The sequence below is a fragment of the Dermacentor variabilis genome, chromosome 4 (assembly GCF_050947875.1).
Source record: "Dermacentor variabilis isolate Ectoservices chromosome 4, ASM5094787v1, whole genome shotgun sequence".
NCBI lineage: Eukaryota > Metazoa > Arthropoda > Arachnida > Ixodida > Ixodidae > Dermacentor > Dermacentor variabilis.
In genome coordinates this window covers 89,809,922-89,835,981 of record NC_134571.1, presented here as the reverse complement: position 1 = coordinate 89,835,981, position 26,060 = coordinate 89,809,922, and the positions used below count along the sequence as shown (strand labels likewise).

Below are 26,060 nucleotides of genomic sequence, written 5' to 3'. Positions count from 1 at the left end.
AAACAAGACAGTGGTTCGTGCAGAAAGTTGAGACCTCGAGTGATCGACACTGGTCGAACAAGGAATGTCTCAGAATCGCGCATGAGATTCAATTGCACCTCAGGAGCAAGTGTACTGAAGGCAATCAAAACGCTATAGAAATGCAACGTAGCTTATATAGCGACTTATGTACGTTTGGACAAGGGGGTCTTTATCAGGGCCCTGATGAAAGCGCCCTAACGACCAAATACATGACCCCGTGTTAGAACTTTGGCTCCAGCCTGATACATCCCTTGTTCGACCACTGTTTATTATAAATAGGACGAATTAACCACGAAAATTGCTTGGTGAAGCTTTTAAAGAATATATTAGAAAGCTTTTGTCAATCCATGTTTCAGTATCACTCAGGCAATGATACTTTATTTGTCGGTATTGCACCTGCTCCGTTTTGCTCGATGAAGAAATTTATTGTACTGTCAAACGCCGTCGTGCGTCAAATTGTACATAGGCCAAACAGCTCGCAGCTTTAACACTATATAGGCTGTGAGAGCAATTCAACGGTATGAACCCTATCACAGGCTCTAATCTTGCATTGCACTGCATTCAACAAGTGTACCCCGAAGTTGTCCGAGATACAAATAATTTGGCGTAACCGTGACCAGAGCATAGGGCAAATCGCTCAGGCCTTTCATACCCACCGATTGGGCAATTTGTGCGTCAGCCGTGTTTCATTAGGTAACGTGGAGCGGCTAACAGCTTCTGTTGTAGAGCGTATGGTAAGCTTGTAAGCGGGTCGTAAAGAATTTTAGACCGCCATGTCGCTAGGATCGTGGAAGACCCCACGACAATGGGCTCGGAGCCTCGGACGGAGGTAATACTACCGCGGATGCTGTCCGGCGCCTCTCACGTGCGAGTCTGACACCCACTGACGTTGTGCGTGCTGCTGAAGAACGGCAACGGTAACGCGCTTCTGTTGCAACACTTCAGGAGAAGCGAACATCGCTCGCTTACATCCGTGCCGCGATCCGTTCCAGCAACGGTGGCGCCCCTGGCGGCTCAGTCCCAGGAGAGCGGTGGGTCCCTGTTTCGCGACCCAGCCGTGCTGGTGCCCGTGGCCTGCGCGGTGGTCGTGGTGCTCGTCATCTGCCTGGTCGTGGGCGTCGTGCTAGTGCTGCGCAGGCGCGAGAACGTCTACGACACGTGCCACACGCAGCACATATGTGAGTAGCCGAGAGCAATGCCAAAAGGTTAGCCCAGTGTAAAGGTAGCGCCTAACTGGCAGTGGAGCCATACTTTCCATACTGTAATCCCAGCTTCCCAGCCATACTTCCCAGCCATACTGTAATACTTGTAACTACGATTATGTTATTTTGTCTGCTTCATGGTTCTTTCTAGCAACAGCAAGCGGGACGAAGGCTGGGAAAAAGAACACGAGCACTGCACTTCTAAACTGTCTCAACCTGCTTATGGAAATAACCTAAGCAGCTTCCTTTGCTTATTGTGGAAGCGTATCGTATTCGCGGATTAACTAACACGGTCGGTGGTAGCGCTGGTGCTTATGCTCATGTAGCCAAATTCTCGTCTGCTTTCAGGCATCTTCGACTCATTTTGCCTCTACATATTGAAAGACCTCAATAAAAGCGTATTCGAGAAACTCAAGTTATCACGTTAGTCGCTACGCAATGTCTGTATTGCATCGACCATGCACACACAACAATCGTCACTCGCGGGCCAGTCTATATTGCCGTGCTCCCTCAGCTCGCCTCCTTTAATAATAATAATAATATTTGGGGTTTTACGTGCCAAAACCACTTTCTGATTATGAGGCACGCCGTAGTGGAGGACTCCGGAAATTTTGACCACCTGGGGTTCTTTAACGTGCACCTAAATCTAAGTACACGGGTGTTTTCGCATTTCGCCCCCATCGAAATGCGGCCGCCGTGGCCGGGATTCGATCCCGCGACCTCGTGCTCAGCAGCCCAACACCATAGCCACTGAGCAACCACGGCGGGTCAGCTCGCCTCCTTTCTCCTACCTTATGTTCGCGCTCGTTCTTCCGGCATTACGGTCGGCGCTTCGCCGAGTGAGACTGCAAAGCAGTGCAGTTACCGCGCAATCTTTCTTCTCCTTGCCGTAATCACTTCCCGCTACCCTTCGCGCTCATTATGCAAAAAAGATGTCAGGCATGCAGACAGGACACAAGAGTATAGAGAAGTGGACAACACGAACGCCGACTATCAACCGAAGTCGGCGTTCGTGTTGCCCACTTCTCTACTCTTGTGTCCAGTCTCCACGCCTCACCTCCTTTTTGCATAATGAATCCTTACCAACTAGCTCAGCTTTCTTTCTTTCTAACCTTCTCGCTCGCAGATTCGAGCGAGTCGGTACGCAAGACGGACAGCATGTCCATGTCGGCCTACCCCAAGGACAAGCAGCACTTCTGCGACTCGTCCGGAGATGAAGGCGCGGCGCAGCGCGAGCCGCTCTACTACCCGTCGCCGTACGCCACCACGCAGGTATCGGCGGCCGCGTCGTCGGCGATGGTCGCCGGAGAGATGTCGTCTTGCGCGTCACCCGGACGTCGGCTGGCGTCGGCAGGCGGCGGCGACTTCGGCAGCGGCGGCGGCACGCTGCAGCGGACGCGCTACGGCGGCAACAGGACGCACCTGTACGACGTGCCGCTCAGGCCCAAACAGGTACCCGAACTGCTCTGCACCAGGACGTAACCGAAGGACATAGCCGCTGGTGTGCTGCTTATGTGTCTACACGCAAACCCCGACCCGAGACATTGTGTTCTTCTTCATTTTTATTATTCTTGTTGAGACGTGGCATTGTTACACGACTGTGTGTGTGTGTATATATATGTGTGTGTATGTGTGTGTGCTCTTTTGTACGAGAAGTTTTGCGAAAGAAAAAAAATTGTATGCAGTGGTTGACAAATGGGACGAACTTGTCGCAGGCGCTCGATAACGGAACTTCTTTTTCTGTCGCGCGCTAGCGAAACTGCGAACGCCGGTTCTCCGACACGTTTGCTGATAGAAACGGTGTAGCGTGTCGAAACGCTAAGTTGTAGTCTCATCTGCATTGACGCTTCAACTAGAAAATGAGGCGAGACGTGCATAATGCTTGTATACGTTAACGCGCCGGCGAATGAAAAGTGAGTTCGAATGGTAATTATGTTTACTTGTTGGTGTCTTAACCAAACTTGTCATCATAATGCGCAGTAGCATGCCAACGGCATGTTGGTCTTAAGCATGTTTTGTTTAAAAACGCCAACCTTACTAATAACAGATGAACATAACTGAAGCAAAGGTGCTTTTCAGTCGGACTCCAAAGAAACTGTGGTACAATGCATCCAGTTTCGCTTAATTTTTTTGTTGTGTAGAACTGAGTGACACCATTAGGACGTTCCTGCGAACGGCTTGTCGGCAAGTTAATCGAATGTTGTTATTCACATGGTAAAATTGCCTTGAAAATTCCAAGCAAATTTCAAGCAAACAACATGACGTGCTTTTTAATGCTCGTTAAAGAAGTGTAACTAGGGGCAAGTATGGACCACCAATGCGGCTAAGATGCCACTCTTATGAACTTTTGAAAGCTCATTTAAGGTTGGTGCTGGGCTGGAATAAACAGGAGTGAATGAAACATTTCATTAGCTCTACGTTTATTCGGCGACTGTAAGAACGGGGTGAGCGCTAGCAAAGCCCCTCCTTGTATGCGCCCGCCACGTTCAATCAAATTAAATTTGAATTAAATAATTTGTTCTAACAGATGTATATAGAAAAGCGGCACCGTGTTAAATTTTGCGCACGAACGAAAGAACGCACTGACGCGCGGCCCCTAGCAAGATTTTCACAGTGTTCTGTGTTTATCTATGCGCTTGAACATTGAAATGCTGCAGGATGTGTCTTCACGTTGCCATTTTCTTTAAATTCACTGTACTTTGCTTCGGATGCTAAGCAATGTAGCTAATGTTGGATATACCGAATTTCAGGCTTTATAGAAGGTTATATAAGCGACTGGCTCAGCTAATACTCTCTCATGCACAGATATATTCCTACAGCTTATATTAACGCAGCTGTACGTGTTATTAGTTTGAGTAACTTTTTTCAACAGGAAAGGCCGTCTGGTAGTAGGGTTAGTGCCCGCATTGATATAAGAATTAATTTCGCGGTGTCGCGTTGCAATGCATGGCAAATTGCCGTCCAGTACGAAGCGCGTAAGTAAGTTAACGAACATGATATCAGTCAAAAGGCGATGGGGCGAAAGAGGGGCAACCAAAAAGTGTCCCCGTCTTCATATAGCCTTTATCGATGTCTTCTGTGTGAATGCGTATTATGAGCTCAAATATTGGAGTCGGAGGAACACGACATTCCCCTAAAGACGTGAGTCGTGTCCCTCGTAGCAGCGAGGTGGCGACTCATGCCGACTTAAAACCTCAATTAATGAAAGTTATAAGATAACATCGATTAGAAATATAATCCTGATAACAACAACGCGAGATTAAGGGTGACTGCGTCCTTTCGTTTACACGTTAACTGTCACAATACTTTCGTGATATATATGCGGCTCTTGTTGAAGCATATGCTCAATGAAATTATCGCTGTTGACTGCATTTCTCTCAGCAACCTAGAGTTATACGCCAATGTTGTGCCTTTTATGCGAGAGATTAACAGTTTTTGTGTGTCTGCCTTCCATTACTATCAATGTGCCCGTTTGTCCAAAACGCGATAGCTTCGCATATGACACTTGGTTGAATCTGCTGATATATGTCTAAATTCATATAAAGGCTGAAAAATCTTCCAACAAGTGTTTGTGCTTTATCGCTCGATGGTGAAAGCAATTGCTGGTGTGACTACGTTAAGAATGACCGAGTTAGACCTTCAGTTTTAAATGTGTTCAGCGTCAGGCCACCTGACATGACGACGAGTCAATTTGACTGTCTGCTAGGATTACTAAATAAACTTGCAGAAAATGTGCAGCTAGGGTACCATCAGTTGTTTCTGACTTCCTTCAGATATTTACAGACTTACAGAGACTAGGTATCCTTACAGAATCGGCGTCACATCAGTAAATGCATTCGATTACATCTGTAACGTTTAATGCTTGTCACAAACGCATGGTTTCATGAAATATGCACGTTCTCTTATTCCAAAACGAACTCAAAGTAACTTTCGAAGGTTGCTTGAAGTGCATTTCCTTCATGTGCTGTTATCAAAATCTGTATGGGCATCTGGCGCTTAACGTGTGATTAATGTGACTAATAGTTAACTTTTCTTTTACTTAAAATTCTTCGTTGTGTAGACATATTTGATAGTCGTGAAGAACTTCTATTGCATTACATGTGGAATATTTTTGAGCGTCGTCCCATTTTTTGGCGATCGCAATGTAACCAGGAAACTTGACGTTGACTTGTCGCACCGATGTGCTGAGGCCATTACACGCCGAGCGGGTATCAAAGCAACTGAGGCCACGCCTCTTCGCAGATAATGTGGGCCTCATTTAGAAATAAACGAAATGGTGCTAAAATAACATTGTGTCTCAAGTTTTCTGTCAGTCACGAGTTTCGGTCATTGTACGTACCAGTCAAGCCGGACTTCGTTCATTGGCTGCGGTACCAGACCATGCTTTGTCAAAACATCTACTACAGGCTAGTCAAAAGCGAGCTCTTGATATATCTGAAACCTTACAAAGTAGCTGAAAGTACTACATTGACGTAGTTATGAAGATAATCAGTCTTCAGATGATGACAACGGCTACAAACAAACAAAACAAGAAGGTATGAATGACTTAGTACTATATACTAAGGAATCGTAGACGCAGATTGTACAAATAATTGTCCTGTTTGCCAATAAGCTGACTCATTCCAACGCAATAATAATTAAGGAGCCCTGTGCACACGACACTAATAAACCACTCTAGGCACTTCGTGAATGAAAAGCTTTATCTTTTATCATTGCTTGTTTAGCAACATCGACAAGACGCCATTAACAGCTAGGTTTAAAATAGTAATTCTTAGTAAAATATGTATGAAATATCGGAAATTAACGTATTTTATAACTCGAGAACATAATGCGTAGGAGATGGTGCGAATATGTTTATGGAACTACTCGAATGGTATAAAAGGCGTGTGATTTGCAGAACGACATCGTTTCTCAATTACGAACATTTGAGGCTTCGAAGGAAAGTGGCTCTAAAAGAAATAAGGCTCAACATTTTAAGGACCGTAATGTTTCGGTTTGTCTCTTGGGCTTAAAAGGACCCTACCCCGCCGTTTTCAGGTCGCCATATTTGCTCTAGATCTATTTTGAGCATGCCATAAAACATAAAGCAAACGGAATTGCGAAAATTGACCCACCCAAACCAAATTAATCGGCCCGAGGAAAATCAAAGTACAAGCAACATGACAGTCACCCTCCACACAAATGTTTGCTGCTTTAAGTTGCTCATTTCACTTCCCCGTGACGTCATATGGCACCACCCAATAGCAGCAGGATATTAGTGGAAGTCGGCGCGCCATGGTTGTCAAACCTTCTCAGCCTGTTTATGGCGTTCTATGGCGTTTCCTTGGCTTCCACAATCGGGCGGCGCGCGGTCCGATCTCGGAGGCCATGGCGTCACTTATATGGTTCCAATAGCTCCCGCGAGGTGGCGTTGGCGCGCCAAAGTACTCGGCTTGCGGTGCGTAGTTCCGGCCGTGGTTGCAACAGTTTGCGCGTGACTCTGTAATACTTAAAATGGCTGCAAAACGTAATGTCACAGCTTTTTTCGCGGTATTCACAATGCGGTGCGAACGTAAATCGCACACGCTTTTTAACCAATTATCATAGCGGCACTTTCGTTCGTCACATCCTGTCAACGAAGTACACCAAATCGCCGCACCGAGACGATGCCGTCGGTTCCGCTCATCAAGCTTTCTCTGGCGCGTTGCAGGGACTCTTTAATGCATTCGCTTGGTCTCTGCCCTAGAATAGCCCAGAACCTCTTAACAGCCATTGAGATCCCAGCGTAAGAATACCGCAGTTGTGCGGCACTATAGGCGAGGACAGAATGGTAAATCGTAGCTCTCTGGTGTCTCCTTTGCTTCAGCAGAGTGAAGACTATACAGCTTATGCAAGGCTCTGGATGCAACCGCTTCCCACAGGGGCGTTCAGTTTAGATCAAGGTACGCTCTTTGATTACTCCACCCACGTAGAATCCCAGCCGTAGAGCACTGCATCTTCGCTTCTATTTTTCTTTTAATCTTTGTTTCACTCTTAGATGCGTTTTGTCCTTGTCCTAGTGCCGCACCTGCACCATCGCTTATAGCATCGCACCTTGCAAATACACAACTGAGTTTTACAAGTGCACAGGCAAAAAAAAAATCTTGTCCGATGCCAACCGCACAGATTCAATGGTTCCCTCGGGGACATATCGACTTGATGGTTTCAACATGATTGTTTTATGAATTCCTATCGTCAGGTTTTGAACTTCTTAGCTTTTTATATTATTTTTATGCTTATTTATTTTTTTAGTTTGCACGTTGCCAGGATCGGCCACCAGGCACCAAATTTCATTAAAGAGTAACATGATTGCATAAGAAAAGCGCAGAATCTTAGAGTTGTTGAAAATACGCAACACTTGTTTGTTGAGGAAAACTGCCATGATTTACAGATAAACTTGAATATGCTTGTGCTTGTATTCTCTGTGTGAAGGTTTCAAAATGGATCTCATTGGTCCAAGTGCGATTTTTCAAATCACGAAATACAGGCCTACAACATTTTCGAGGGTTCTAGGTTGGGCTAGATGGTTTCAGGTAAACATGGCGTCACGCTGTATGCGCTGTTCACCATGATCAATCATTAAGCGAGGGAAAAGAAAAGACAGCAGAGAAGAAGGAATGATTATTTTAATTCTTACTTCACAAATGTCTTGGAAAAAGTTAGTTCTAATATCTATAAATTCAGTTATATTTAAATGCTGATTGCACGGCGGCCCTTCCGAAAGGCGCATCCTTCGTCCTAATTACCTTTTTTATTCGAATGCTCTGCCTGTTCAGTCATTGTGTTTTTGGCATCACCTAGTTTCTTCATGAACTGCTATACACCTTGCGAGCTGAATGAGTTTATTTACTACCCTCACTGCTGCCTGCTTATGATGCACTTATTGCGTAAAACCCGCAAGCTCTATCTCCACGTCCGATCACCGCAACTAGCGCCATGCTCCGTATAGTGACGTCTATTGCAAGTGTTCTATTGGAGTTTCTCTCCGCTATTTCTCCCGTCTTTCATTTCCCTCTACCCTTCCCCCAGTGCAGGATAGCAAATCAAAATGTTTTCGGGTTAACTTCCCCGCCTTTCCCACCCCGTTTATCTCGCTCTCTCTGCGTGTGTCTCTCTCTTTCTCTCTCTCTCTCTCCTGTTTTGGAGCCTATGGCTAACTTTGTTTAAAACGTCGGGCCGCTTGACATGTAAAGACCCGTAGTACATTGCGTGTCATTCGGTTGTCACGTGTGTGTGTGTGTTTTCTTTCTTCTCTTTAAGATGGAGAGACGGACTTGTACGCAGGTAAGACACAAAGGTTTTGCTTTCCTTTCTCGCGCATTGGTCTCATCACATGACATGGCTTGCAGACTGGCTACTTAGACACAGTACTTTTAACATGGTACTTATCCATGGTACTTCGCCATTTACTTTTAACGTGGTTAGCATTCCCTGTCTACTTCAGGTTTTTTAAAAATCTATCTATCTATCTATCTATCTATCTATCTATCTATCTATCTATCTATCTATCTATCTATCTATCTATCTATCTATCTATCTATCTATCTATCTATCTATCTATCTATCTATCTATCTATCTATCTAGCCGGCCAGCCAGCCAGCCAGCCAGTCAGCCAGCCTCTTACGCCTAGTTGTCTACAAGCTCGGGCCTCAAGTTATATGCTCGTCGTGGTCGTTCCAGCTTTTTCATATGGCTCTTGCTCTGCCGTCGTCGTCCCGCCTTCTACGCCAGCCCAGTGGCCTAAGCTGTCTAGTAGCTTGGGCCACTAGGTATGTGCTCGTGGTTGTGGTGCCGTCGTGGTCGTTGCATCGTCATCACCCCAGCATCGTCATCCGATTCTTGTCATGTCGTCGTCGTCACGCCATCATCGTCGACATCGTCATCATCGTCATGACAGTCGCCATGCACTCGTTGTCATACCATCGCCGTGATGCCGTGTGGTCTTTACATCACCGTCACTTCAGCTTCAACATCCGACTTTCGTCATGCCGTCATCGTCACGCCATCGTCTTTATACACTCTTTCCGATACATTCGTTGTCATGGCATCGTCGTCATACACTCGTCGTCATCCCATTGTCATGATACCGTTGTCATGCCATCATCGTCATTGCGTTGTTGTCATTGCATCGTCCTCAGACAGTCGCAATCGTGGTCGCACTAAGCCTTCGTTGTCGTACCATCATAGTCATTCCAACTTCGGCATACATTTGTCATCATACCGTCATCATCACGCCATCGTCATGTCATGGTCCTCATGCAGTCTTGGTCACGCTGTCATCGCTATACCATCATCATCATTCAGGAATCGTCATCTCATTGTCCCTGTGCCGGCATTGTCATACCGCCTTTGTCGTACCACCGATGTCATTCCTTCTTCGTCATTCCATCGTCGTCATATAGTCGTCGTCATGCCATCATGCTCATAGGTGACATTTCTATGCGAATACCGTAGTAAAGAGAGCCAATACAGGAGACAGTGTTTGTTGCATATAGCCGAAGCAACGGAAGTCTCAGAATGACCACTACAGATTTTAAAGAAACGTGACATCAGCAATACGGCGTGTCGCTACATTACTTGAATGCTAATCGCATTACCGTTGACGGTCATCGTGAGATGAGGTCTGCCGCAATTTTTATTGTATTAATTGTAATAGAAAAAAATATATTTTCAGATTTTGTAGAATTTGTCGGCAACGAGACCAAGTATTCAAGAGGCGAGGAAGTTTCACATTACAGGTAGGTAGTTGAGTGTTCTTTCTTTCTTTCTTCTTTCTTTTATATCATGTTTGACCAAACTATCAAGTGCCGATATCTTATTCAGACTCCCAAAGAAGTGTTACCAGGAGAATACAAACCCTCCCTCACAGTTGTTTGCGAATGTTGCTCAACGATTGCAGTTTCCCCTCTGAAAGCAAACATTTCAACCCCGGAATAATGTAACAATGTGTTTCGAAAAACACAATTACTTAAACTCGTATGCTACGCCTATGATAACATATTTCCAGTAAAGCACAGCGTTGCCACCTCTAAATCGTGAAACATAAATGGCGACCAGTATCTGGCAAGCTGTCAACCTCAAATTATACTTTTGAGTTGTGCATTCTTGAAGCAATATATGGTATCAACGGTTTGTCGAGTCGATATAATGGTCGATATTCCGTACATAAATATCAGTTAACTGTCTATTTCAGTTTCTATCTTCGAAAGGTCAACAAAGTCGCATTGAAGCTGGATAGTTGTTTTTAGAGCTCAATAACATAAAAGTTTCTTCTTGAGAATTAAACCCCCCGCGCGGACTTGCAAAATTGAAATCTTTCCCACGGTGCATTGTCTTTTTACACAGAAGCCCAAGAAAATTCACCAAACCAGAGGTGCTGATGAGTGGTGAAGTGATGGACATGGAAGAGCTCTCAGAGGCCGAATGCGATAGAGATAGGCTTCGATATCATATGTCAAATCAAAGTGAGTCCATCCGTGCACCATTTTGTGAATTCGAGACACACGTTACATGTTTTCGCTGAAGCCATTTAGGTTACGCAGAGGGGAAGATAAAATGTTTGCCCTCCTCCCTCTTTTTTGCCAAAGCAGCGTTAGAAAGTACCGCGCTAATCGGTATAGCCATCTGAGATACCACCTCCGAAATATCCGGCTCAGAGCAAAGTGGGTTCTTCCTTCAGAACGGAGATACCCCAAGGCCCATACCTGTTTAGCTGTATTACGCGCAGCGCTCGTCAAATGTCGCACTGACGTTATATGCGAAGTAGAATGTATCGACATAACGGCGCTGCTATCGAGGCATCTTTATGCGGATACCTATGCCCGTTGGCGCAAGTTGCGCCGCTCTATAAATATACATGTAACAGCGAAGCCGCACAAGAGCCACCCACAAATTGATGACGCCGCCGTGGCTTTAGCGATGGAAATTAATATTGTTACGGGTAGAGACATAAATGAAAAGTATACTCACGGTGCTATTTGTCGAGAACACTAAGAACACCCAATATTGCGGATAGTCCATCCTTAAAGCTCCCCATCGTCCTTCTCACAATGGCCAACGTCAACGTTGTCGTAATGCTCGCAGTATCGTGACAACGTTAAGGAATCGGTAGGTGTACGAGGCACCATCAAAGAGGTGTGAGAAGAGGCTATGATGTCTAATATATATATATATATATATATATATGCCACAGGTTCTAGTAAATCTGGGGGATTTTCCTTCTCTTTACACTTATCATTAATCGAGACATTTGCCTAAAATCAGCCCTTTGATCAATGAAAATCTACCGTATAATTAAGCCCTACAGGTCGTTAGACTGTTGAGCGAGGAGTTAGTATCTGTGGTTTGAAAAACGAGGCAACGTAAAAACGGACACAAAAGGACCAAAAAGGCAATACAAACGCATATTACCAACTTATAAAACGTCGATGTGCTTTTATATCCTGCGCTTCGCTTTGATTCATTGCCATTTCGTTTCTTATGTAGATGTGGTTTGAAATGCCATTTCAGAATCGCTAACTGACACTCAAGCCTATTGGCAGCAGAAAGTGTGCTGCTGTTCTTTCAATTACACTTTTTTTTTTCTAAGCAATGTATAGCAGTTACAGTAACAGCGTTAGTGCTGATGTATAATTTGTTCAGACGGGCATAATTTAAATATGTTACAATTAATGGGCACAATTAATTGACGCTCGTCTGTTCATAATATTTTATATACACTTCACTGTTCATATATGCAGCACACAGCTTAATATGATCGCTATACGTGACAGAACTCATTTCATAGAACTCCTGTAACCAGTATTCGTGCAGGCTTAGGGGAGTCGGTTATCAAGATATTGCGTCAATTCGACTCTACGAGAACAGGTGGCACGGTTGTTTGGGAAGAGGCGTGACGCAAGCAGGCAAGCAGAGTTCAGTGCAGTTATAGACCCTCTCGGCGGCTGGATTGTGATGCTCACAAAATACCAAGCATGGCGTTACCGGCCACGACAACATTGCTTGCCAACACACTACACGCGCTGTTAATTTGCCTATCATGAGAATGGCTAACAAAATACTGAAAAATAACCATAAGCTCATTCACACGTGCTTTAAAACTATAACGTTGACTTCGTGACGTTTTTCCCAATCTCTGTCGCGTAATTCATCAAAGCGAGCGCCGAATTTGACCACAATAATCTCGAATAACGCGTCCGTTAAAGGAATTGAACTGTGTGAAAAGGAGCAGCCGTCACCATCATGGGGTGGCTACATCTCTTTCTTTTATTTTCACTTCAATATAAAAAAAGTACACGACGACTTTCCGTCAGGCAAAGATCGCCTTCAAGTTTGTGTCAATAGCACAACCCAGAATAGTGATAATGAGCTTCGTGAATATTGCTGATTTCGTGAATATTGCTTTCTGTCGTGAATAGTGATTATTTGTGTCTGTCCAGAAAGTCTTGTTGACGAACAGCAGAAAGTCTTGCTAAAAGCGACTTCTTAGCGCTGTTAGTGCAATATATATTTGTGAAGGTCCGTAAAAAAATATATCGCAGCTAAATTTAGGCCGATGCACAGGGGATTCAGTGGACTGGGTGCGCTATAGGGTCTCACGTGACACCAGTGCGTATAGGTTGCCTCGATAGTGGCTTCGAGGCGCCCTACTAATACTCACTCGTCAGCGAGGGATTCGATCGGGCAGAAGAGCTGAACTGTGGCTGAGATAGTTGCTTGAGGGACATTGACATCCAGTGTCGGTCACAGGGAGCCTTTGGCTGGTCACTTTCTCCCTCTTTCTATTTCTTTAAAGTGCAGCTCTTAGGCGCCCGTTCCTGCATTGAGCGTCGGCGTCCCTCGGCGTCCTCAGCGTAACTGAACGAACGATCGCAGCGAAGGATGAAAGAGTGAACGCGGAGCGCTGCGGGGAATGAACGATGGTGATAGCGAAGAGAGCGCTAGGAGGAAAGCGGTGGACGCTGCAGGGGAACCATGAGGCGGAAAGCGGAGGAGGAAGGTATACATATATATGGCGATAGCGGGGGAAGAAAAGCGTAGTATCGCGCAAGACGGGCTCCACGGCGACGACCGCTACGAGATGGCGCCATAGTAGCGCGCCGTCGACTGTTCACCAATGACGTCAAAGATAAAGCATGTGGTGAGTGCGTCCACCGATGGCATATATGGAAACAACGTGCTGTATGAGCGGAGGTCTGTCTGCGGCGGCTGCTGTGGATCGCGCCCGTCACCCACGCGCTGCCTCTCGCAATCTCCGGATTAGCGAGGCAGTTGCGTCAAACTTCGCTCCGTTTGCAATGTGCCGCACGAGATAAATTGCCCGCGTCAGCTGATCTGCGCTCAAATTTTGCATTAGAAAATATCGTAATGGTCGGCAAATTTTTTTTATGTAACCTACTCCCCCTCTTCCTTTTTTTCTTTCAGATACCCTTGCGAGGAGTCAACAGGATCAGTCATCATATAAGCATTTCACCGAGGTGTTTTGAACTTTGCCGCCGTTGCCTTGTTTTATACAGTGTTAAATCGAAAAATGGAGACCAACTCTAAGCGGTCTGCAACGCCTTAGAAGACCATTGCATCGGTGTGAAATACTGTCATGATAGTGAGACATCATAGATATACATATGAATAACGCATAAATATACTACGACTGTCCTTTATGCGACAGCACTCCGTTTAGGAATCACCCATAAGAGCATACAAAAAATGAAGTTCTCCCCGCTTACATTGCGCTAGACGCGCCTTTAGCCAGCTGGAGTTATGTTTGGCACAATCTAATAAACATTCCCATTAATTTGACGTATAGACTATGTGGAAGACAAGATATTTCTCAGGAAACATGGAGAAGCATTGAAAAGGCACATCGCTAATTCGAAGTATAAGAGTTGCGAAAGATCGGCTTCCAAGCGCGGAGTCAGGCTCATTCCCTGCGTGAACTCGGAAACGCGCCATATGTACAAATTTTCATATGCGATTGGCCTAGGAAGACGCCTTTACTGCTAACGAAAGACAAGTACAGCGAGAAAAAACAGGAACGACAAAGGCGCTGTCCTTACCTTTCTTTGGTGATAAACATGTCGTGCAGTAAATACCAACTTAAGTTGAAGCTCTTCTAAAGGCCTCGGAAGAGGCTGGCTGTGCAGTTGAAGAACCACGAAAGGTGGCACGGTGCCAGCTTCTACAGCGCGTAAACATTGCTTCCGTCATCAACCGGACCTGAAGCGCGTAAGAAGCGCAAGTGATCTGCTAGACGGTTCCCTCTAAGAATTACCTACACTGCATTTCTTTCTTGCCTTAAGTATTGGCTAAAGAGTCCCTGTGACACATCTTCTTCCAAACTGAAGAACACACTGAAATGAGTTCGGTGTACACCCTTGCAATCTTTTATTTTCTTTCTTTCTTTTTTAAATATCGCCCGAGCGTCGACCGCAAGTCGTGTCAGCGGTCTTGTGGCAGCTAGTGGTGCCGGGATCGCCAACAGTACGTGCAGCAGGCAAGGCGATTTCCAGTTTAAATGTGATCTGCTGAGACCGGATTATAGGCATATGCCTGTTTGTTCCCGCGTGCCACGGTCACTACCTTCTAATGTATGAGCACAAATTATAAGCTAAGAAATGGCTTATCACTGACTTTATAGTGCCTATAAATTCCAACTTCCGTCATTTGCGTCTATAAATGCCTGTTGTTGTGTTTAGCAACTGAAAATGATTTTTTTTTGGGAGGGGGGGTGGAGGGGGCTTCTCTATTGTGATAGCAAATATATGGACCCTCCAAGCGAATTATGGGCTTTGGCATTGATGTCGCCATGAGGTTCCGCATCAAGTCCAGGTGCAATAAGATCGCACCCCTCATGCGGTATAGGCTGTAGGTATGAGAGAAGGCGTGCGAGGCTGAGCTGAGAATGATGCAAAGTTCACTGGAGGTACTGTCGGCTAAAGTTACGTGGTCGCCTTTTTTCGGCTCCTCCGCTTCTTTTGTGGTTGTGGTAATATACCTGCCAATGGCGACTCGCCTGAGCTCTGCAGTAGACTAGCAACTAACTCGGCTCCTCTGCAATAAATTATATATATGCCTATCACACAGCTCTCCCCCGCACTTCAGCCATTTTCCTACCGTATTTTGTATTTTTCGCGCTTGCTCCGCTTGATGCGTCCGTGTAAGCAAGGAACTTTGGCTATTTAACATACACTACATCTGATCGTATAGCGTCAAGACAAACGTATCAAGCGTGTTGGCTGCAGTACGTGGATTAAGTGCCTAAAAATCCACTCTGTAGCCATCTGCATCGCTGTTCACTTTGAGTGTCCCTCGCCGCTTCAAGGCCGCTGACACGCCGTGCGGTCGTCACTCGTGCGTTATTATTAAAATATTGCGACGGTGTATTTAAATGAATATATATCGTAAGAAATTTTTGAAAATTACGTAATAATAAACGAGGTGTAAGGCTTCCGATGCTTACCTTCCGCATTACCTTTCAAACGTTTTTTTTTTTCTTTCTCTATCTCTCTATCTATCTCTATCTCTCTCATCTGGGGCGGCACCGGTATAGCAACGCCCTGGTCACTGCACCTTTCTTACGTTTTCTTCGTTCCGCGGGGGACAACCGATAAATTACTCAAGGTTAGCGTCTGGCAAAGGTGCTGGAGAGCGTCAGAGTAGCCGTGACAGGACGGGAGGGACGTGTCAGCAACCGCCCCTCCCACGTTTGCCAGAGGATCGGGTGGGTGCGCACGCGGCGCCCGAGCTTTCGCACGGCATTAACTCGTGGTCATTGACGAATTGCCGAATGGCTCTCTTCTATTGTACGGTCGCGCGCTGGTCCGTGACGTCACAGGCTGGACATAATAGAGGAGGCCTTGAGGGCCTCGGGTAAGAGCGAGCTGTCGTCCGTGCGAGTTTGTGGACCCGCTGCGACATGTAGCGGAATATTATTCCACCTATATGCTCGTGGCAGCATTGTCTACAGATCGCGAACGTTTTTTGTTTGTTTGTTTGTTTGTTTGTTTGTTTGTTTGTTTGTTTGTTTGTTTGTTTGTTTGTTTGTTTGTTTGTTTGTTTGTTTGTAGCGTTAAGAAGAAAGGGTTGCACTGTGCCTCTAAGTAGAAAAATAAGGTCATGATCGTGGGAAAAATAGTAAGAACGACATAAAAGGGAACCATGCGCTATAATCGGTACAAATTTCAGTAACCACAGATAGGCTATCTTTTTCAGCTTTCGTACGTTATTTCAAAGCAAGAGCCCTGGACAAAACTCCAAGATGGACAACAGCAGGGCTCTCTTCACTGTGTGCATTTGGTGCACGTTAATGAACCCCAGGTGGTCAAAATTAATCCGGAGTCCCCCACTGAGGCCTGCCTCATAATCATATCGTGGTTTTGGCACGTAAAACCCCAAAATATGGATCTTTTTCTTCTCTTTGAAGAACAAGTGTGCCATTCGGCATATTGTCTTCGATGACTCGCGTGCCCTTTGGAAGACTAGCACATAAGTTCCGGCGTTCTGTTGGCGACATCGTTTCATAGAAAAAAAACAACTCAAGGGACTTTACTCAAAACCTGTGACGCTAAGCATGCACTGCCAAGTCGTAGTGCTCGTTTGACATTCTACCGAATTCATACGTCTAGCGTTCGTTTCTAGTAGCTAGCTGTGCATCGTAATTCCCCAATACTACAGCCGTCCGAATCCCTAGCTAGAGAATAAGTCGGGCTACAAACGTGAGTGCTGGCATTGGGAAACTGCTTGTTGTAACTGAAGCACAACATCACAGCTTTTACTGGGTAAATGTGCTCAGTACTTGGCTCGCGTGCGTCGACGTCCAAGTACAAAAACGTAGAATGTGGTATGGTTGTTCAGCGTGATTGTATGAATAAAATATTAATTTTCTTATACTTACGTTGTTCAGTTTTCTTTTGAAAGATACACCGCCGCATGCGGCGCCCAAGGGATTAAATAAAATGAAATTGTCTGCGCCATAAGAAACGTGATCCATTGTATGCGGCGTGACGCCACGATGGTAGTCGAAGCTCTAAAAAACATTTCGACGAGCACGCAAGCTATAGCGCGTGAATTTTCTTTTTCAAGCCAGTGATACTCACGTTAGCACTTTCAGTGATCAACACACGCCTGACCTGGCGGCTCCCGTTTATGATCGCTCTTGAAAAGGTAAGATGCTACACAAGCTATACATTGCTCAAAACAACTGTTACGTCTGCTGCATTTTGTCATTCATTTCTACTTAGTCGAACTTTCTAAAAGTCGTTATTTTTTCGCTATACACAATTCACCATACGCCGCTGGAGCATTTGATATCGGCTCCTTGTCACCTAGACAAAACCAAATGATAAAATAAGTTGCTTGCAGCCTGCCCACTCGCGGTAGCGAAGGGTACATGCACGGCTACTCTGTGAAACAGCGAAATAGCATGAGACGCGAGACATCGGAACCACGGTCGCGGTGTGTCACCTTCGGCTGTTCTGTGCCCGTTGCGCTACCTTAGAAAGAAAGAGAGATAAAGGCAAAGGAAAGACAGGGAGATCAACCAGAGGATATCTCCGGTTGGCATACCTAGGTGTACCGGAGAAGGGGGAAAAGGGGGCGAAAGATTAGAGAAAAAAAAACAAAAAAGAGACAAAGCAGAATTGTTCATGTGGACGCTATCACACAGTCTGCAAAGATTTTACATAGTCATGCAAAGTATCAGTGTCCCACTAATACATTCCACGTCACACAGTGCACGGTCACAACTTGTCACAGAGACTGGCATATATCTCTTAAATAATGCAGCAGCAGCTTCATAGTGGCTCGCGTTGATGTTTCTGTATGCCGGTTTCCAAGAATTTTAATTTCTGTTAGAGGGCGCTTGTCCAACTGCTCTAGCGTGGCTGAGAAGGCTTCTCTCTCCCTACGGGTCGAAACGAGCCCACTCGCAAGGAAGCTGCACGATCGTTTCGCTGCGCCTGCAGAAGTCACAAAATGACGCTGTTGGTCATTCCGACCGAAAAGAAGTGAGCATTTGAAAATGCCCCTCCAAACAACTGACGGAGTAGAAGGGCGCAGTCACGTCCTGGGAAGTTGGACGGAATACGGAGCTGTGAATTAGAGTCCAGGGTATTAAAGCGTGCGCTTGTCAAGTCGAATGAATTCCATTGAACCAATATGAGGTTACCCACAAGCGCGGAAAGTTTTTTTTCTTCACTGCGTCGGCTCTCGAAAGAGGAATGGCAAAGCCGTTGACGCCTTCATGAGCAGATCGGGTAGCTGCGTCCGCTTGACCATTTTCATGTGTGCCAGAGCGACTTGGCAACCATTGACATATTATATCGGAGGCAAAGTAAACAAAGGCAGTCATCTCGAAATTGTATTTTAGGATCCCTTGAATTCCAGTGCAGTGTAAAGCGGAAAGTACTACAGACAATTAATTGGCACCAACGGCGGTCTATTGCAGACAGACGTGCTGCAGAAGTGCCAGCCGATAACACATAACAGATCATTCGACACCCGACGTACGATACGAAAAGTAAGTTCTGCGGAAGCCCGCAAAGTGGAAGAAAGTTCGTGAAAAAGAAAATTGCCATCCACTCAACTGTAGTACAAAGCTGGGTTTCCTTGTAGCTTCGTGCTACAGTCGGGTAGGTGACATATTGCCCTTTCACTTGCGATTTGCGACAGTGTGTCGTGTCCTTAAAAGAAGGACCACTGAAGTAGTTACCATAAGAAACGACAGGAAGAATTGACAGTCCGAGCGCGAACGTCCGCGTGCTTGAGATTATTATTCAAGTATTCTGCACTCCCCGCCCCCCGCCCCCCCCCCCACTCCTACTCACCAATTTGTAATGATGATGGTGGTAGCTACAGGCGAGTTTATTCTGGAGATCGAGGCCGGCAATTTGTGCTCCTTAGCATACTTGAGGCATTTCACCGGAAGTACGTCCAACAAACTAGTATGTATGCAAGAAGTGACGCTTCCTTGTTGTCTATGATGGATTTTTAAAGGTATACCAGGTGCTGTAGAAACGTATACCCAATATCTTTCTTTTATAGCATCTCAAAGAGCCCGTCCCTATCCCCACGGCAGCACGAGCACGAGCAAAGAAAGTGATCGATCGACCCTGCCTCGTTGCAAGAGGAACAAAACATAGAATGGGTAACCCCCGTCATAAACAGTCTCGCTGACGTATAGCCAAACTCAATCCTCACCATAGTGAAAAATATTTCCCTTAACTAAAGAAACAAAAACTAAAAAAAAATTCCAAGCACTCGTATGTTTCACCGTTAAGCCAGTGAAGCAAGGTTTACAACGTATGCGTTTTCAATTTCCAACGCCTAAAATAATATATTTCGTGAAGCATAGTTCATTATCGTCCACAGCAACAGCTGAATGTAAGTCCTGCAGCAGGATGGAGGACTCTCCCGACGATCTCCATCTCCTATCACCCCTACATTAGGTTTGTAAAGCGTGCTTCGCTGCATTTAGACCCTTCTTGCGGCAAAGCAGCTTATCAACGCACGTTCACGCTTTACTTTTTTTTACACTGCATCCACTCCTCCGCCTGCACCGTGAAACCTCACATGGCTAATCAATGTCCGCGCATGTCCAAGCACAGATAGTCTTATAGGCAGTCTGCCCGCGCCTTCTCCAGAACGCCGTACCATGCACTGGGACAGAAGGCGCTACTGGCTGCTTCATTTAATGAATATATACATATATATATATATATATATATATATATATATATATATATATATATATATATATATATATATATATATATATATATAACTATATTTCCCACTTTGTGGGAAATATACTTATATATTTAGTATAGTTATATATAGTTAAATATAAGTTATATAGTAAAATATAGGATATAACCCGTTTCACGGTTCATAAGCCTCCCGCAAAACGACTTATTTTCGCGACCACCCTTTGCTTGGGCTTACTGTTTACATAGACTTGAACGCGGTGGGCCTAAACATAATACAAAGTGATAGGCAAAACATACGCGTTATTTACTTGACAACTTGACGAATATCAATATTATGCTACAACAGCAAGTAATCAAATGTACGAATGAGCAAGCTAAAGCATAGCTTTTCGTCTGCTGTTCCACCCCACTTATGAAGAGTGGAATAGAGCTTATTTCACTTAAATGTCGGCCCGCATCACCTGGAATCAAACCTGGGTTTTCTCAATCACGTGACGCGCTCAACCAAAGCAAAACTCGTTTTGCTGCGAATTCCAGGCACACTGCCGTACAAGCATGCATGTTGCCGTAGAAACTGGTCTTACCCGCCAGCCGCGGTGAAATTCGGATTTTTGGAAGCTTTCACCCAGCAGAGTGTGACGTACGTCTCCAAGTGAGAGTAAGACCTGTAGGAATGCGTAGTAGATATCGCTGCGGCAGTGGACTCTCGAGGTCGGAACACGACGTGGTGCCATACGCATCACGACACAGTTTGGCCAAGCTGTAAATGCTGTATGCTTATTATGGTTGCAGCGTCGCGCAGCGGTGCAGTGGTGTGTGTAAAAAATAGGTCACGGCAATTTTGCAGCATAAGGTCGACCGGGTAAGCCTCTCCACATTACACCGCTATGTAATCTCCACTGTATTCCCGGACCAATTAATTTACTTGATACCCCGCAGTTTACTCCTTTCAACAAAATGAGAGCGCAGTAACCGTACATCATGAAATGAACGCGCCGACGCCGGATGACGCACGTCACGCTCAAAATACGTCGTAAATACGACGCATTTGTGTAGGGTGTGCAACTGTCGCTAAAGATCTGCTTATAGAAAAATAAAAACATTACGCGCTACTGGCTCTGGACGTGCCGAAAGGTGGCGCCACAAATAGTGATAGCAGTTCTACTATGAAGAAAGGAAAAGTATTCGTTAGCACAATGTGCTACTCATGATGAAAACAAATGACAAGCGCCTCTGAACGCAACTTGAGAAGAAGAAAATAATCAGCTGTGTCGAATTCCGCCGCATTGTCAAATTCTGTGATTGTGGCATTTTGAGCCAATCAGAGAGCCGTAGCAGCACTCTGGGTCAATCCGAGCTGACGAGATGACGAATTATACATTATGTCGGAATTTGTGAATATCCAGAATATTACCCTCTGCCACATTTTTTATGGAAGCTTCACTATTCTCAGTTTTACCATCGTAATTGAGAGAAGATGGACCAATATGGTCACACACACACACAAAGAAAGAACTGGGCTTCAGCGCACATATTAACCTGAAATTACTTGAAATCATTGTCTCTAAGCCCCTCCCACCGACAGCGACATCCATTTCAGCATAGGCTGCGCCAATGTATCTACTATAAACGTTGGCTTTAGCGACGTCGAGAAGGGCAGAGTCATCGCTGTATCGCCTGCTACAAAAAAAAAAGAAGAAAACACCGCAGGCGCGCCGTGCCGGACTCCTCACTGTGGCATCCGACGGCATAGCAAGGGCGTCGCCGTTGCATTGTGTACCCGCTATTATTTTGCTATCATGATAAAAACAGCGCAAATGAGAGAACACCTGCAGAAAACATCTCGGACTGACGGTCGAGACGCACAGACAAGAGCGAAACCACCTATATACCACGCACAATGACCACACAAAACGCAGATCACTTTGGCACTTGTCAGTATTACCCAACTGCTGTACAGTTCAACTTTGACAAAAATACTTTCAGATAAAAATTTTCTACAGGCACTACTTCCAACTAAATGTTTTTTTTTCATCGACCTTCTACTATTAATAACAGGCAATGACAACCAACGTTACTAGACTAGCCTAGTAACGTTGATGACAACTGTGTCAAAGCGACCTTGTGCAAGCGCAATTTCCACACTTACACCACCACTTATTGGGCAAACAGTCACAGGGAACTAACGACATCACACATTGAAGAGTTTAAGGGAATGGTTTGGAGCTCCTGCAGATGACACAGACCTGTTAAGACCTATTGCTCCAAATGACACGATCTTGAGCTATCGTTACTGCGCTAAGGAAGATGACACTAACACTAAATGCGCGTTCGTCCTGTGAACTTCATGCTTAATCTTCTCATAATAACGATAACCAACTCGCTCAGCTTTCAGCAATGGGCAAACAGCGCTCAAATTTGGCGTGCCGACAGCAGCACCGTGACACACAGCCTAGCGAGCGGCGTAAACAGCCACTAAGCAACAACGGCGGCTAACGGGATGGTGATATTGACGTGATGACGATAGTGAAACGACAGCGTGACAAAGATGGCATGACGGCAATGGTATGACGACGATTGCATGATGACGACTTAGTGACAACGATGGCATGAGAACAATGGGATGATGACCAGTGTATGATGACAATGGCTTGACGATGACTGTATCACGACGAGGGCTTGACGACGACGGCATGGCGAAAGTCGGATGACGTAGCTGGAGAGACAATGATAGCACGATAACGACGGTATCACGATGACGGCCTGACATTGGAGGTATATGATAGCGACTGACGATGACGGCCTGAAAATGGCGCCATAATCCCGATTGAATGACGACAGTATGATTACAGTACAATGACGAAGAAAAATTGACGTCGTTAGAACGGCGAAGGCGTTCTAACGACGTCAATTGTACAGAAAAGATGTACAGAAGAGGCAGATGTAGGCTTTCCCGTCCGCATCCGTAACTCAGCCGAATGCAGCAAACGATCGTGCGACGCACGCAAGCGGGGTCGCTAGCGCATCCCGTGCTCTTGCACAAGATGTTCCCAACAGAGCATGACACTTCATGCCCGTTTTGCAGACGATCAAAAGGCACTCTAGCACACATCATAGTGCACTAAGCTCAAGAACCCCCCACCATCCCCAGCCCCAACCCCCTCGAGTGATGAGAGGCCTTGTTGTCCAGCCCCGACCTACCGACCCAGCTCGCGCTGGCGGCTAGGGGCCAGGAACTGCTGGACGCATATGGGACCTGAGAAGAAGGTTCCACCCCACTGGTGCCAGCGCGCACTAACCGTTACTAAGGGCTCAGTATAAAAGTTGATTCTCTCTCTCTCTCTCTCTCTGTGCTTATGAGCTGCTGATGATCTTGTTTTACTCCCTTGTGGCTTCCCTAGAAACAGCGTCGTAATCGTCTGATCTTTACTGTCATCATTATATAAAAAGACCTCAGCTGCAGGCGGCCGTTACCTTCGGTGATCGCACTTGTTTGCTGCGTGCCGTTGGCATTATTTGCGTTGCCTTCTAGTCCAATTGGGCACACTTCCATGAGCTAAATGTGGAGCCATTAGCAGTTTTTTCCCCCATTTGGAAGGCCAGCATACGGTGTTGAGGCGAGTTTCATGCGATATTTTTGTGACTTGGCTTATTTTTCGTCTGTAGTCGCAGCCCACGAATGTTATTTATGCGATCACGTTTAATTACAGAGCATAGTGATGAATATAGTAGCACAACCGCATATCGAGCCAGCAATGGAATTACACAGCTCCCGTCGTAGCCTGAAAGCAAGTACTCATAGGAAAAAAGAAATGCTGCAAACAAACCTTACATAACTTGCAATCGAAACAGGCTCCGTCAACAACGCATGAACGCGACAATCCGAAACATTAAGTGCCGTTCAAATCGTGCAAATGATTTCCAGCAAAGTAGGAACACTTCAATTACATAATAAGATCACTAACCGAACCGAAATAAAGCGGTGTTGTTGCTGCCGTTCCTGCAAACACGTTTCCAAGTTCTCCACTCGAAAACTCGTATCACTTTAAGCAAGCGAAAGCACGAACTGCAGTCACCACTGCCGAAAGGTTCAAAATCGGCAAAATAGAGCACGAAGCGGCACCGTTGCATGTGGCGCCACCTTCGCTGCTGGCGCTGCGCCTTGGTAAAGCTGTCTAAACTTTGCTTATGCTTACATAGTGTCATTTTAAAACAACTTTAATGCATACTATACTTTCTGAACAGAACACATTTTATTTTTACTTGCTTTTTATGTTGTTTTTAAATTGCGCACCCCCTCTTGCGGGCTGCAAGTCGCAGTATGCTAACAATGCGGCGCCAGATTGGAACCGGCAAAGGTGCGCGCTTCAGAATGTGCGTAGGAAATCTACAAAAAATCGGTTCCCGCGTGTTACATTTGCGGTGCTGATTACGCTACAAGAGGTTTCATATTCCCTATCAACGCAACTATACCCCTCACCTTTTCCGAAGTATGTCTGCAACTTCCGCGCTTACAAAATTGACTGTGTCGCCCAACCCCGCTCTGCGAGCCCCTCCCCCCGACCTCCAATTCGTTGAGGCTTACCTGGATCCTCCCTGGCAATACCTTCGAAATTTCGACACTTTTTCTAAGTAATTGCCTTCACAATGGCTAGAAGCGTGTGGCTGATATCAAGTGCTAGCCATCTTGAAAGTGTCCAAACTATATAGCTTGACATAGCTCTAGCTGCTTCCAGCCTGTTCAAGCTGTATCAAACTAGCTAGTAGCCATCTTGTGCTTCCTGGGTAGCTATCAAGCGAAAACGCCGATACCTGTCGTACTCGGAGTGGCAACGAGCTATATGCGGTTTACTCTGCCTTATGGAAGGGTAGCCATCATTTGTTGCCTGTTTGGCCATAACAGGCAAACTGTGTTTATCGGTAAGTAATAATACAGATCTACAACTCTACGTAGTTGCACTTCGTTCATGCAAGCGCCGCTGGCGAGTACGACCGATCAAGAATGGGATGTACCGCGCACTGCGTCTTGTCACCGCTTCACACTTTTTGTGCGCGCATCGTACTATCCTGAAAGTGGTTCACTTCAAGTCGGTATGGCCAGGATAGAATTATAAAAGCAGTTTCCCTTCGTCGTACTTGCTTATCCTGTATTTCATGTCCGCCGGTAGTGGGCGAACTCGAAAAGCGACTATGTTGGGCCAGTCGCTCGCTGCTTGATTTTTCACTCGCGCGACCGCGGTCGCAGAACTGCTAAACCAATCAGCGGCGCGCAGAAAGTTACGTTAGCTCCCGCGTCGCACCAAATACAAAGTTCACGCCACCATGGCAGACTACATGAATTTAATTGGTACCTTGACTCGGGATGCCGAGGAGCAGCAGGTCCAGCTACGTCTCGAATGTGCGCGGTAGAATTCGTAGGAAACTAAATAGCAGCAAAGGAAACACAAAAAATTATGCACCGATACCCACGCTACGCGAACTAGAAATCACAACATACTCTCGATACTACTACTCGTCATGAGCGTGGAGTTCGGGCAGAAGGCGGCTTGTGAGGCCTGCCGCCATAGTAATACGAAACTATGTGTCTGCCACTTATCGCGAAGGGAGGCACGGGCGCACTCACTAGCGTCGCTTTTTCTTCGGACGCTTCCGCGCTGCCACAGCTGACACCACGGCAGAGCACAGTGACGACGTCTTTCTCTTCGCTCTAATCAAAATCCATGGCTGTTGCCGGAACGAGAAACCAGTGAGCACACTCTACCAGCAGCGCGCGCGAACTGCGTAGATCCCTAGAGTTATCGCTGAGAACGATAATCTCCGCGATTGCGACTTGCAGGTCGCGCTCAGGCGAGCTTGCCGGTGTGAGCTTCGGTCGCGTTCATCGCATTTTTGGTAGCCAGCAGCAAATGGTCGCGCGACCTCCTCAAGTCGACGGTGTTATTGAGCTTACATGTGGGCTGTGCTAGGCTTATAATACCGGTGTCACACGTACACTTCTGATCGCGATTGGCACCGATCCAGATCGAATTTCTCGACAGCGATTGGCTCTCTGGCTTATTTTGTGCAAAGGAACCAATCACGGCCGAGAAATTTGATCCGGATCGCGCTTGATCG

General features: G+C 45.9%; 1 protein-coding gene across 1 annotated transcript in view; it reads left to right on the top strand.

Moving 5' to 3' along the window:
- LOC142579492 (cell adhesion molecule Dscam1-like) overlaps nt 1–14,983 on the top strand; it is a 45,595-nt gene extending 30,612 nt beyond the window's left edge. The window contains exons 13-19 of the mRNA XM_075689735.1: nt 1,014–1,199; nt 2,350–2,675; nt 7,069–7,144; nt 8,502–8,525; nt 9,917–9,980; nt 10,588–10,706; nt 13,666–14,983. Coding sequence (XP_075545850.1) covers nt 1,014–1,199; nt 2,350–2,675; nt 7,069–7,144; nt 8,502–8,525; nt 9,917–9,980; nt 10,588–10,706; nt 13,666–13,727 — 857 coding nt within the window. The 3' untranslated portion in view covers nt 13,728–14,983. The remainder of the gene's footprint in view (nt 1–1,013; nt 1,200–2,349; nt 2,676–7,068; nt 7,145–8,501; nt 8,526–9,916; nt 9,981–10,587; nt 10,707–13,665) is intronic.
- Nucleotides 14,984–26,060: the final 11,077 nt, after the last annotated feature.